At 41.8% G+C, this 14,061-nt stretch overlaps 1 protein-coding gene across 1 annotated transcript; it reads left to right on the forward strand.

Moving 5' to 3' along the window:
• The first annotated feature begins 700 nt into the window (after positions 1 to 700).
• On the forward strand, positions 701 to 10,744 carry LOC102091816 (fructose-1,6-bisphosphatase 1). The gene is made up of 7 exons (XM_021295339.2): positions 701 to 954; positions 3,447 to 3,609; positions 5,356 to 5,448; positions 6,490 to 6,633; positions 7,865 to 8,002; positions 9,201 to 9,320; positions 10,332 to 10,744. The coding sequence occupies exons 1-7, from the start codon at positions 785 to 787 to the stop codon at positions 10,521 to 10,523; spliced, it is 1,020 nt and encodes a 339-aa protein (XP_021151014.2). The 5' UTR covers positions 701 to 784; the 3' UTR covers positions 10,524 to 10,744.
• Positions 10,745 to 14,061: the final 3,317 nt, after the last annotated feature.

Here is a 14,061-nt window from a genome sequence, read left to right on the forward strand (position 1 = left end):
AAGAACTACCAGGACCTGTGTCTCACAGAATCACAGAATATTAGGGACTGGAAAAGACCTCAAAAAATTATCTAGTCCAAACCCCCTGCCAGAGCAGGAACACTTAGATGACTTTACACAGGAATGTGTCCAGGTGGGTTTTGAATGTCTCCAGAGTAGGAGACTCCACAACCTCCCTGGGCAGCCTGTTCCAGTGTTCTGTCACCCTCACTGAAAAGAAGGTTCTTCTGATATTTAAGTGGAACCTCCTGTATTCCAGTTTGTACCCATTGCCCCTTGTCCCACCATTGGTTGTCACTGAGAAGAGCCTGGCTCCATCCTCGTGACACTCACCCTTTACATATTTATGAGCATTAATGAGGTCACCCCTCAGCCTCCTCTTCTCCAAGCTAAAGAGACCCAGCTCCCTCAGCCTTTCCTCATAAGGGATTATTATTATTATTTATTGTTATTACTATTACGTTATTGTCTCGATTCACTTCCTGTGTCCATTTACATACCGGATGCCTCAGGCATCCATTCCCCCCACAAAACAAACAAGCAAGAGTGCTTTCGTGGTTTCCCCGCCGCGGTTAACTTAGGGGGGGGGCGGGGAGGAAGGTGGGGTGCGGGCCGTCTCCTCATCTCCATCCCCGCCTCCCTCTGGCCAGGAGGGATGCGGGCCTCTCACCGCCTTCCCCCGCCACACCCCCTGGCCACACCCCCGGCCACGCCTCCGGCCACGCCCCCCGGGGGCTAGTGGCGGCGGCGACAGCTGGAGCTCCAGTCTCCCGTCTCCGCCACCATGACGGACCGTTCCGCCTTCGACACCAATGTCATCACCATGACCCGCTTCGTGATGGAGGAAGGCAGGCGGGCGAAAGGCACCGGGGAGTTCACTCAGCTCCTCAACTCCCTCTGCACGGCCATCAAAGCCATCTCCACCGCCGTCCGGAAGGCGGGCATCGCCAACCTGTAAGTCCTGGGGTGCTGGGAGGAGGGTGGGCGAAGAAGCGCCGGGAGCATCCCGCACCTCCCCACATCCCTGCGGGCCCAGGGGTCCTGCCGCCCCCGGGGTGGTGGCGATGTCACCTGAAAGGCGTGCGAGTGGGGTTGCACCCACCCACCCCCTTGCACAGAGCTGTCAGTAACTCCATTAGCATCTTTGACTCTTGGTTTTCTCGAGTGAAATGCACCTTCTGACTTTCTAACAGTGTAAGGTGTGCAGTCCTTGACAGATGTCTGCTGCTGAGAGACCTTCATGCAGAGCTTCTGAAGGACGCTTTGAACCAGATGAACAAACAGACTGAAAGACAAAGCCTGTCCAAATATGGCTGAATTATCACTCATTGTAGTCAGCAGCTTAATGCCAAAGCACTATTTTATGCTATGAGGCATTTAACCAAATTCGGTGGAGTTTTTTTATATAGCATTATAGCAACTTCAGTTTCTCTATGAACGTTTGGACGTCTAAGGCTTTTAGAAAGAGCACTGGTTAGGAACAGCTGTGACTGTAGTCAGGCAGACAGAGGAGAGTAGCTCTGGAGACGCATCAAAAGGAAATCAGAGCTCTTCAAACGTTAAATAACTCAAATTGATTGTGGATAACTAATCCCCCTAAGTTTTTTACTTATTGTTGATGAGAAAAATTGCATGCTGACCAGGGCTTTAGGCATGGGCTGCTTCAATACTTAATTGAAGTTGTAGCAGAGAGGAAATGAATTTGCCTCTACACACCATGTAGTGGAAAATGTAATAAGCAAAAGGCCTCTGGCAATAAGGAGTAACATTTATTACAAAATGTATCAGAGAGCTGAAAACTTCGGTGGCTGAAGTTAATAGAATAGAAGGAACTGCAAAAGAGAATAAAAATCCTTCACTTCATGTAGATTTGAACAATTTTCCTGTGTTCTGAGTTCAAACTTTATATAACTGCAATAGTTTTTTGTCACTATGTGCTAGCCCTTTCACGTGCCTTCTGTGTCTATCACTAAACACCAGGTGTACTAACCTAAGGTCCCTTTCCTTATGTGTCCTGCGTGTATGTCTGTTGCCTGCTGCCCACAGGTTTGATACCTGTGCTGCTAGCCTTGCCTTATGATTCCCTACAGTAGATTTGACTCTCCACCAGTGCTGAGGACTTGTGAGCCTCCTTGAGCAGCACGCCTCCCGCTGTGGAACTGCCTTTTCTAACTGGTGGTGGGATTTTGCTTGGCTGTCAGGGAATGTGAACAAATAGGGGTGACTAGGGGCTGTTTTTTGGATCACCCTCAGGCTCAGCTGTCTGCTCAGGGTTGCCCAGCAGCAGATGTGCAAAACAGACAGGGAAGCCAAAGTCTCTTCCCAGCTGCAGGCTCTGCACGGGGCACCCTGCCATCCCCTGCCAGGAGTCCCCAGCAGATGAGGTGTGGGAGCTGTGGCGGCTGCATGTACAGAGATTTTGCTTTGAGGATGAGGGCTTGTGCTCCGCTCACAAGCGTGGAGTTCAAAATACATGGTTTTCTAAAAGGACTTTTACACTTGAGGAAAAGTGTTCAAGCCATTGTTGCAGCAGGAGAGAAAGAGAATCATGCCAGCTCTTTTTCTTTGTCTCATATATTAAACTGAAGAAATGTAATACATTCCTAAAGCAGTGTGTTATTACAAAAACCCTGAAATACCAGTGTTCAGCCCAATCAATGAATTGTAGCTGAAGTATGTAAGAATCATCTGAATGTGTGCAGAGCTGGTTGTTGTTTTTCTTTCCTTAGTGCTAAACCTCCCCTCTTTCTGTTTCGTGTGGTTTCAAAATCACCTGCCACAAGATCTCCTGCTACTTCCTGATGCCAGATGGCTTGGTTCTGATTAGCTCACAGGGTTCTATTTGTGTTTTATATTTGTATTTCTCAGTTTTAATCCCAAGGAAATGCTTACTACTTAAATCAAAATTAAACATTGAACCACAAAAATGTTGATTTATCTGTAAGCAAAGTGTTTCTGCTGCAATTCATACATCATATTGCTAACCAGGAGCAAATTACACACAGAAGTTAGACCATAACTAGTGTCGAGAGATTCATTGTTACTTTTTAAGTACAAATTTTCTAATGCCTTAGCTTCTAGGGCATGCAGTTATATCAGAACCTAGCATCCAGTGTCAGTATTTAGGTCTTAAAGTTTGGAGCTCCTTAAATAACACAATTATTGTAACTCAGCCTTCACAGCCTGCTCTGGCTATGTTTGCCTATAGCTTCCTGGCTGTTGAAAGCTGATTCCTTGTCTTATGTTCCTTACATTCATTGTCTTCTGGATTTGCTATCACGGCTAATATTAGCAGGTATCAGCAAGAATCCATTGCAAATAAGAAACAGGCTTAGAGAACTGAGGTATCATCCAAAAGTGCTGTTTGTTTTAGAAGCATAAAGTTGCCGGGAACGGGGTGCATTGGCCTCATTCTCACAAAATGCTCCCTCTTGCCATTGCTCCAGCTATGGCATTGCTGGGTCTACCAATGTGACGGGAGATCAGGTAAAGAAGCTGGACATCCTTTCCAACGACCTCGTGATCAACATGCTCAAGTCATCCTTCAGTACATGTGTTATCGTGTCGGAAGAAAACAAAGACGCTGTGATAGTGGAAAGTGAAAAACAGGTTAGTAGCTTTAAAGCCTCTCCCTGCTTGATTTCAAATTAGCTTTTGTGAATGTACTGCTTCAGATATGAGAAACTGAAACTGAGCTGGACAGAGTCAGTCAATATTTGTCCTTTCTGTAATTTCTGCTCTCTTGACTAATGTTTGTTGTTTTTGTAATATTTTTTCCCTGTTGTTCCTCCGCACCTTCCTATTTTCTCACCTTTTCCTAATTGTGGAGGAAACTGATTTCTTGTTTATCCTATCTGATCTCTGGAACTATGCTCTGAGTCAGTAAAGCCCTTTTGTTAAGTAGCTTCATCAGTAGGACACTGAGGAGCTGTTCTGTGCAGGTCAAATATTGAGTACTTTAATTTGTGAAAATTCTCCTTGAATCCCATGAAGGGCTTAGCAACAGTGAAACAAAAATGATATTTACTTATTTATAATTATTTACAGTCACAATTTTGCATGCACTTATTCCTTTTTCATAGTTAATATTTTGGTGTCATTATGTAAAATCTGAGTAAAAAATTAGCAGAAACATACAACTAAAATGTAATTTAGAAAGTATAATAGTGTTTGCTTTGTTAAAGCAGTTATCTCTTCCTATTTCTGTTGAGAAATCTTCAAATTTGTTTTATTGGCATTGTATGGACAAAGACTACTGTAGATCTGAACAAATATGATTTTAGATCCACAAAGATCACTGAGGCAGGCTTAGTGTTAATGCCTTTTAAAACTAAATGTGAGCTAATATGGTGTTTTCACCCAGAATTCCTACCTGCAGAGTTTCTGGCAAGCAGGATAGCTGGAGCAATGGCAAGAAATCAAACAAAAAGCAAATGAACACTTAGTGTTGTTACACATGATTTTTAAAATTACTGTGGATAAAATAAGGGGAAAACAAGCTGTTTAAAAGATACAGTTAATTCAGCTGTTTTCCCTATACTGGAAATTTTCTGTACCTACAGGAATCCTTAAAACAGCAATAGGCAGGGACCATTCTTTTCTTTGGAGGGAAACCTCACCAAAAACCAGGATAAGACCACAGGCTGGCTAAGATAATTTCAGACCACCTGTCCATTCAGAACACAGATAAGGTGAAATGTATAGTTTATGAATGCCAGGTGTTAAAAGCCTTTTTAATGTCTCTAATTTTAGATCTACATGGAAAAGGCTGATCTTTTTCATTTGTGTTTTTCCTTATAAATCAGAAAGCCATTTTCTTGTAGATGAGAAAGTGTAGCCTAAGTAGTAGTTATTACAGAACATCTATCAAAATGGATTGACATTAATTAAATAAATGAAGCTAAATTATACATTAAAAAGTATTCTCCTTTAAATACATATACATATACATATACATATACATATACATATACATATACATATACATATACATATACATATACATATACATATACATATACATATACATATACATATACATATACATATACATATACATATACATATACATATAATTCTGTAGGAAAACATGTTTCTTGTGTCATCATTAGTTACTTACTTTAAAGATTTCCCAGCTTCTTCTGTGGCACAAATCACACAGTTGTAATCAAGTATAAAATCTGGGCCAAAGAATTTCTAATATTTGAGTGCAGTTCCTTCATAATCTATGAAAGACTTTTCGTTTATATTGTTTTGAAAGTCTCTGAGGAAATTTACCTACTGAAGTATTTTTATTTGGGAGAGGTGGGTAAATAATTTCACTTACCTAGTTGCTCCCTCTTTTGTATTTTCTAGGGTAAATACATAGTCTGCATAGACCCTTTAGATGGCTCATCGAACATTGACTGTCTTGTTTCCATTGGGACCATCTTTGCCATCTATAGAAAGGTAAAATGCTTTCGTGTAGGATAGGTACAACTATTGTGCACCTTTCGTTGAAATATAAATGCATGTGAAGGCTTTATAAATTTTAACTGAACTTGTTTGTGAAAGAGGCTTTCAGGGCCAGCTTTAAGTTAAATCTACTATTTCACAGATACTTCTATAAAACATTTGGGAGGGACATAAAACAATTGTGAGGTATTTGCATCAGTCTCTTAGGAGACAAGGCACCTGTATGCACATGGAAGCTTGACTGATATTTAATTAGCCAGCTAAAGGAGTTACCCCTTATGAACAAATCAGGTCTTAGATTTCATGAGCATTTGTGTTAAGACAAAATACCATGCAGTTGTCATCTACTTGCGGAATGTGCTTTCAGATTTTCTTGTTCTCTGTGTTAATACTCCTGTTAGCCTGAAGGCAGGCTTCAAACACAAACAAGAGCTGAAACATGGCATGTGCATTTGAAGTGTCTAATTCACTTTGAAAGGCAGAAACCTTGTCTGAAGGAGCTTGAAATACTGGATTTACATGTCACAGGATGGGGGAAAAAGTAAGTCAGATAAAACACACCTGACTGTCCGTTTTAATCATCTTATGTTGTCATACATCCCAAAATAACTCTTTTCAACTTCATTTTTGTGTGAAACAAAAGAAAACAGAAAAATCCCAAGTACTTTTGATCAGCTATGAACTCCATGAGTCATGTTCCTGTGCTTGCTTTTCAGTTGTGCCTTGGAGTTTTCCTCCGAGCTGTGTTCATCACCACTTACAAGGAGGTGCACAGCTCTATATTATCTCCTCAATCCTTTCCTGCTTCCTGCATTCCAAGTAGGCTTATACAAGGCTTTTTCTAGATCAACGTGTTTGACTCCTCCACATAATTTGTATTAGTGCATCCAGTAGGAATCTCAGTTGTGCATCATGGATGCATTTGTGCCACGTCATGCATGGATATGGAGTAGAAGACCATCCCCATCCCAGAGACCCCAGTTGTGTCATAACTATAGAACTGAAGAAATCTGACTATGCTCCTTCATATTCCAGGTGTCCCCTGATGAACCTTCTGGGAAAGATGCTTTACAGCCTGGGCGTAATCTTGTGGCAGCTGGTTATGCGCTTTATGGCAGTGCCACAATGCTGGTACTGGCCACTTCTGCTGGAGGCGTCAACTGTTTCATGCTGGATCCGGTGAGAATGTCTTCTGGTTCTTAGTTTCTTTTGGGGGATAACAAGGTACTATTTGGAAGAACTCTTTATCCCCTGACCAAATCAAACAAAGGACCAATTTTCAAGCTAACGATGAGAACTGAAGTACACTTAATAACCCGTCAGCAATAATGTCTAGAGATTTTTGCATTCTGCCCACCTGCTGCAACGGTGTTCTATGTGATTCAACAATGGGAAGACAGCTTAGTCAGTGCAGCAAATACACAGCATGTGCCAAATCATGTGATATTTAAAATTAGCTGTTTTCTGCAATGCAGAGTGCCCTTTATGACTTGTTTATCTTTTCCTTAGTGCTAAGGCCTTAGTAAACCAGAGAAGCAAAAATATTTAACCTTCTTCTGTGTTTTCAGATCCCACCATGATGTATAAAAGAGTAAGTGATGTTTATGGGTGCATTTGATGTTCTAGCATGTGTTGACTGTATGACTTTTAAAATAGAAGTCATATTGATCATAGCAGAAAGTAGTTTGCTTTAGTGAGCTGTTTGTAGTCAGTTAGTTGGGCTGTGCCACCCACCAGTATTAAAGTTTTAGAACCTGCGGTGGTCAAGCAGCAGGAAATAAGACTCGATTCTCCCTGTTATATAACAGCTTAAGTAGCTGCATGTGTTTTTGTCTGTGTTCAGACAGCAGGTTTAACCTCGAGCATGTGTGCATGTTATTTTGTTTACTTTTAGCACTAACTTTGAAATCGGCTTCAGTGAAAACTAAACAGACTAGCCCTTGTTTACAGAGAGTGGCTGTCTTGACTCCAAGCTTCCAGTTAACCCAAGCTATGACAAACTGGAATTTTTTAATATCTACAGCTGTTTGAAGATGTTTGTGCATTGCTGCAGCCACCATTCTCAGCTTCCAAACTCCTCAGAGATGTGCTTTTATTGTAAGTCTTGCAAAAGAGTGGAAAGCTAAATAACTTCACAGGCAACAGCATTTTTTGGCATAGAGAAGTGACAGCGAACTGGGAATGGTACTATGAAGAAGCTTGGATGACTCTAGAACTGATGGTCTGTCTGTGTTTTATGGATAAACAAAACACTTCACATCTGGACTGCAAATATCACTTTTTTCCTAGGTACCAAATTCTTAAAGAAAGTGGTAGCAGCAGTAATTTTTTAAAAAAATTGATTTTTGCCTTTGTTTGTAAATAAATGAGGAATTAACGTTAACCAATTGTTTTTCTTTCTTATTGTTAGGCAATTGGAGAATTCATTTTGGTGGATAGGGACGTGAAGATCAAAAAGAAGGGAAATATCTACAGTCTCAATGAAGGCTATGCTAAATACTTTGATCCTGCAGTCACAGAGTATCTCAAAAAGAAGAAATTCCCTGAGGTAAAATGTCCTGTTTCAAAGAAAATTTCTGATGATGAGCAGTGCTCATAATTTCAAACTTTATGGTTGGTCACAGTCTCATGTACTGCTCAGACCTTGTCTTCCCTTCCTGTCTGTTTAAAAGGAATCTTCTTGCAGGACTGATAATAAGAGCAGCAGTTGATATGACTAGATATTTCACAGTACCTCAGTACAAGGGGCTTGAATAACGGTGCTGGAGGCAAAACTGGGCATTTTGTATTCAAGTAGACTGGAAGTCACATCTGATGATGAAGAAATTTGGCCGACATGTGCATTAGATTGCTGCTTCCCCACTGCAGTGACTGAGCGGCAAGTGAGGACAGTGGGGACAATGGTGGGTCACTGCTCGGTGGTAACACAAGTCCCGTCCACTGGTTTTCCACTACACTTGGAAACTACACTTAGTTTCAGGCTCCGCTTTGTGGTCATGCAGCTTCCCGGTGTCAGGAGGTCTGAAGCTCTGAGGAGTGCCTGTAAATTCATGTCTGTTTTCATGCCTTATGCCTGTCATCGCTGGAGTTATTGTGTCAACAATGAGCTGTAAATATTTACTACTGTTAAGTGTTTGTGACCCTTCTGGACTTCCTGATCTTGCTTTGAACAAAGACTGGTGTTTTCATCTGGCATCTTGCTAGGCTTAAGGTGTTGTTTAGATACTAAGATGGAGTATTATACTCTGGAGTATAATAAGGAAATAATATCAGTAGTCAACTGTTAACTTGTTCTTACAAAAAAAAAAATTGCAGAAGCTGGCAAAAATTGGTAGAAGAAGTATGAAAGATCACTCCTTTTGCTCCTTGATTTTTTTTTTCTGCTACAAAAGAAAAACCTGAGCATCAATTCCTAGCACTTGATCTTTTTTCTACTAGAAGTGCAGTAATTTCCAACGGTTAGTTCACTGATGGAGAGCTGGTATGCGTTTTCTGTTGTTGACACTGCCACTCATCTATCCTGAAATCTTCTATCAATCCTTTTCCTTGGATTTTCTGAATTAGAAAATTAGGAGGAAAAAGGTATTTCCTCCCACACTACTTTGGATATTATCAATGAATCGCAATATGGAGGAAGTAGATGTTAGGATCACTACTAGGGGGAAAAAAAACAGACCAAAACAAAACCAAACAAGGATTAACCTGATGTGCTTGGAAGTTACATTTATTTAAATGTCTTTCTGCAGGATGGCAGTTCACCATATGGTGGGAGGTACATAGGATCTATGGTGGCTGATGTGCATCGCACACTGGTGTATGGAGGAATCTTTCTGTATCCTGCTAACTCCAAAAGTCCCAAAGGAAAGGTAAACTTAGACAAGCCCGGTTAGAGAAAATGTTGCATTATCTAGATATTCACTGTCACAGATCAGTATTTTGATTGTGGAACGTGTGTTTCATAACTTGTTTCTTGCACCTTTGCAGTGTGGGTACAGTTACCCTTTGCACAGTCATGAGTGACAGCAGCCTGTTGTCAGACACCTGTTTTAGTGCTGCTGCTGACATGTTTCAACTGCACTGACTTCTCTTTATCCCCAAACATATTCAGATTATGTAACATACCAGGAGACGTGCTGTTCAAACAGGCTTCTCCTGTATCATCTCAGCCCAAACCATGCGGGCCCCAACCACGCGAAACACCACAAAGCAAAGTAAACAACCCACATTACCCTGAGATTGCTTTTACATGCTAGTAAGTAAGAAGCCTAAATATAGCACATCCCTTACGAGAACCTCTGCCAAAGAGGAAACCATCTGCATCTTGTACTTGGTAACACTGCCTTGTCTGGAGGATCTATGGCTGCCCCTGCCAGGATGACGGTCAGTCAGGGAAGATCACAGGCGTGCAGGCTGACAAGGGGACTGTTTATTCAGCAAAGACCTTTCATCTGTTTTGTAATTGTCTGTAAATTATTGCTTCAGGTTACAGATAAGATGCAGTTATTCATTAGAGAAACCTAATGGCACAGTCAGGCCCAGTGCGTTGGGTTTTCTTTATTTTTCTTTTCACACAGGCCTACATGGTCTGCTGCCTTGTTAAAGGTTGTGTTTTAAATACGAGCCTTATCTCTGTGTAAAGAGCACAAGGCAAACACGAGCTATGGAGAACACTCAAATTGGGCAGATCCAGTCTTCACCGTGGTGGGTTTTTTTTTCAAGAAAAATCCACACAATTTTGTTATTGAGTCAAAGTTTATATGAAATACATAGTGCTTGGGGTGTTGTTTGGTTTTAGATCAAACACCAAATATATTTGCGTTTCAGAATTCTCAGCATTGCCTGGGCTAACCATTGCCATTCTGATCTTTGTTTTCTAGCTGAGACTGCTTTATGAATGCAATCCTATGGCTTTTGTCATTGAGAAGGCTGGGGGAATAGCAACAACTGGGCATCAAGCGATACTGGATATAGTGCCTGAGGATATCCACCAAAGGGTACCTGTTGTCTTGGGATCTCCTGACGATGTGAAGGAGTACCTTGAGATAGTCAAGAAACACTCAACTAAGTAAAGCAAGCTTGCTGGGATCACTGTGCAGATGGGAAGGAATGCCTTACAGCTGAACCAAAGAACATACTGCAGTACTGCAAAACTGAACTGACCTCTGTAGCAAGAGAGCAAATGAGCCATATTTTCATAAGAATTTTTTTAAAGTGAAATCTTATGCAATTGCATTGTGCAATAAAAGGCATTAAAAGATTGCATTAAAGGAAGCATTAAAAGTAAAAGCAAGGGGAAAATGTTTGCTTTTTCATTTATCATTTGTGATACACAAAAGCCAGTGTGCTACAATGAAATACTGTGTTGCATTCAATAACTAGCAGAAGACTCGTCTTTCTCAGACAAACTACAGTCTATCACCAGAATATCTGACTCTGTCCTCTGCTAAAAATCTTGGGGGGAAGACTCAAGAGCCTCTTACAGTGAATGACCTTTCCTAGACCAGGCTCTAGTTCTTCAGCAATTTATATAAATGCTAGTGTGGACACCTTCACACATTGTTTCTAGGCCCCAGATGTTACTTGCTGTACTTCAGTCTGGGCTTATTCTGACCAAGTTAGCATTTGTCAAACATGTACATGAGTGTACAGTGCAGTTACACAAGGATGGAAAAATTGGATAAGGAGCATGTATAGACAGCCTGGTACTATTCTGCTGCGATGAGCTGGCTGTATTTGCCAGAAATTAGCCTGCTTGCTTGATGAAAAAATGAACCCGTGTTTCGCTAGCAAATACCACCAGGGTTTTTTTTGTGTTATTCTGGGAGTGTGCATTACTATGGAAAAGGATTCTGCTGCATAAGCAGAAGTAAATTGCAAAGATCCCCACAAAGCATACTGCCATTTAATGTGATGATTCAGAACATGCTGCTGGGAACAAGTCATTAGTGCTTGGGAGCTACATGGGTTGTCCACCTGTTTGGTTATAGTCTATGGCCATGGCTCACAGGCTTTTTGAATCAGTCCAAATCTACAAATCTTTGACATTTCTCACTGGCCACTCACCTTTGCATAACTTGAACTAAGGGATACATGGTTGTTGCTGTTGGGTGGACTGCCACTGAATATTCACTCAAGCCACAGTCTGGGAGCCCCTCTCTGCGGGTGTAATGAGCTGTCTGTGGATCTTGTCTTTCTGAGCTTGATCTTCCTGTAAAACAAGAGGAAAATAGTGTGGGAAAGGCTAGAAACCATGATGTGAAGGCACACACTCTGAGGGTTCACATGCAAAAATAGCTTGGGGCCTAGTTCTGGCACAAGTTGTGCTTGAGGCATTCAAAGGCACATTGGCAATGTATGTATGCATCTGTTCTCCAAAGTGATAGGGCATTTCTGGTGGGGACTGAACGGCCTAGTTTCTGCTGACTTTCCTAGTGAAGACAGTGCTTTCAGGGACCTGAGCCCTTAAGGAATTTGGACAGTCCTCGAAGTCTCCACCAAGCTCTTGTTCTGCTTGCACGCTCGTTTTTCATGCTCTGAGATCCAGAGCCTGTCCCTGCACAAGATCTGTCTCTTCTGTAGGCCAAACTCTGCTCTGGGAAATGAACAGACCATGGCTCACGTACCTCACCTGATAGGCACCTGCAAAATGAGGCACCCAACGAACAGCGACCATGTGATAAGCTGTCTAATTTCTGATCAATTCCCCTCTGAGAGAAGGCTCAAACCTACATCTCACAGCAAAGTGCTCTTGTTGCCAGCCCATGGGCCAGCCTGGAAGGAGAGGGTTTAGTATCCCGGCCTGTGAGTGTTGTGCCATGATGTCAGAGAGGACATCATGCAACCAGACAGCAGGTAGGACAGCCATATGCCAGGGGACTCCTGTGATCTGGGCTTTTCCTCACTGGCTGCTCTTTCTTGTGCCAGAATCAATGCTGCTTCCTCCGCCTCTTCATGTGAGTTAGCTGACCACTGAGATATAGCCATGCTCTTGCTTTTGTAAAATAAAAGAAAATGTAATCTTTGTTTTGTCTTTTCATTGTTATTTCAAAGAAACAGCAAGCCTCTCTCAGTTTTTGATGAGGCATGAAGGTCCTGGGGGTGGCTGGAGATGCCTGCCTCACACACTGAAACACTTCCCAAAGGAATTGCATATTCCTATCCCAAGCATTTCCTTACTTGCTGCCTCTGGCACACACCCTGTAGCACTTTATAAAGTTCCAGGCTCACTAAATTATCTACAGCAGGCAGCATGCTGAGAAGGACTCTAAACCTCTCTGAAGTTCTGAATGCTGCTCCTAGCATGCTGAATGCTGCACATGACTATTGTTGTCAGGCACAATGTTTTTAGGTCCTTAAGTTTTACTTTGACCTCTCCCCAGAGCTGTAGCTGGATGCAATTTTTTGTTTAATACACTAAGCAGAGGGCAGCTGGAAGCTCTGGAAGCTTTTCTTCTCTTTCCATATGTCAGCTTGGACTACAGTACCTCATTGGTCTGTTGGCACTACTTGACAGACAGTACCCACGACAGCCATTCTTGTCTAGTTATAGTAATTCCTCAGCTGTACTCTGCCCTCAACCTCTTCAGGAATCCCTGGGCTGCATATATCTATTTTTAAGACACTATACTGGCAGCACGTAAAGGTTATAGAAGGAAAGCCAATACTGCCCATGTTTGTTAGTCCAGTTTCCAGTGTTTTGGTTTTGCCTGTAGGCTGACATTTTATAGTTATCATTTTTCACATTGTGAGCTGGATTTTTCTTTCTATCCATAATACATAAACCCACACTTGAATGGCAGCCCCCTGTAGCCACTGGTGTGCAGAACTATTTAGTAATCTCCTTCTGCAGCCCCTTTCCAGAGCTTCAACATGGGGTGGGAGGGTGGGTTTGTCACAGGGTCTGTCATCAGTCGCCCTTGCAGCATTACCCACCTCTCCACTCAGAGGCTGAACTGTGGCATTTGGTGAAAGGTCCCTGGCTCCAATTTCAGCCAACTCCATCCAAGCGACTAACATTTCAAACCAGCTACAAGAAGTGTCACCTCTAGGGCACAGGACTAGCCTATATGCCAGCGGGATCACCTCTGAGACCTCTTGTGTAATCTTTGTATCAGATAGCAAATCTCCCACAGATCTATCAAACTGAGGTGTTTATTTCTTTAACCTTTTTTATACTGTTCCAACCCATCTTACTGAGTGGTTCCGAGGTTTATAAAAAATCATCACCACACATTTTTAAAGCAATCTGATTTCTCCCATCCCACACTTAAATGGTAATTATTTATATAGCTTAATAATTCAGTTTAATTATTCAGGTTTTTATCATTCAGGGAGAACACAGTATTTACCAAATCAGGGTAAAGTTTTCATGTAACCCAGTCTTCTGCTTTTATCCAAGATTTATTCTTTTATTTCTCTTCTTGCCCTGTGTTTGAATGCAATACTTCTGGAAAGCTTAAGTGTAGATTCTGTATTCTTCACATATTAGTGTAAGTTAAGTTCTTATTGAAGGAGTCCTATTTGAGTGGCTGCTCAAAGTATTGTGCTTTATACATACTAATACAGTATCTAGTACCTGTAAAAAACATTTGGGTATTTTTCAGTTAA

This window comes from Columba livia, chromosome Z (genome assembly GCF_036013475.1).
Source record: "Columba livia isolate bColLiv1 breed racing homer chromosome Z, bColLiv1.pat.W.v2, whole genome shotgun sequence".
Taxonomy (NCBI): Eukaryota; Metazoa; Chordata; class Aves; order Columbiformes; family Columbidae; genus Columba; species Columba livia.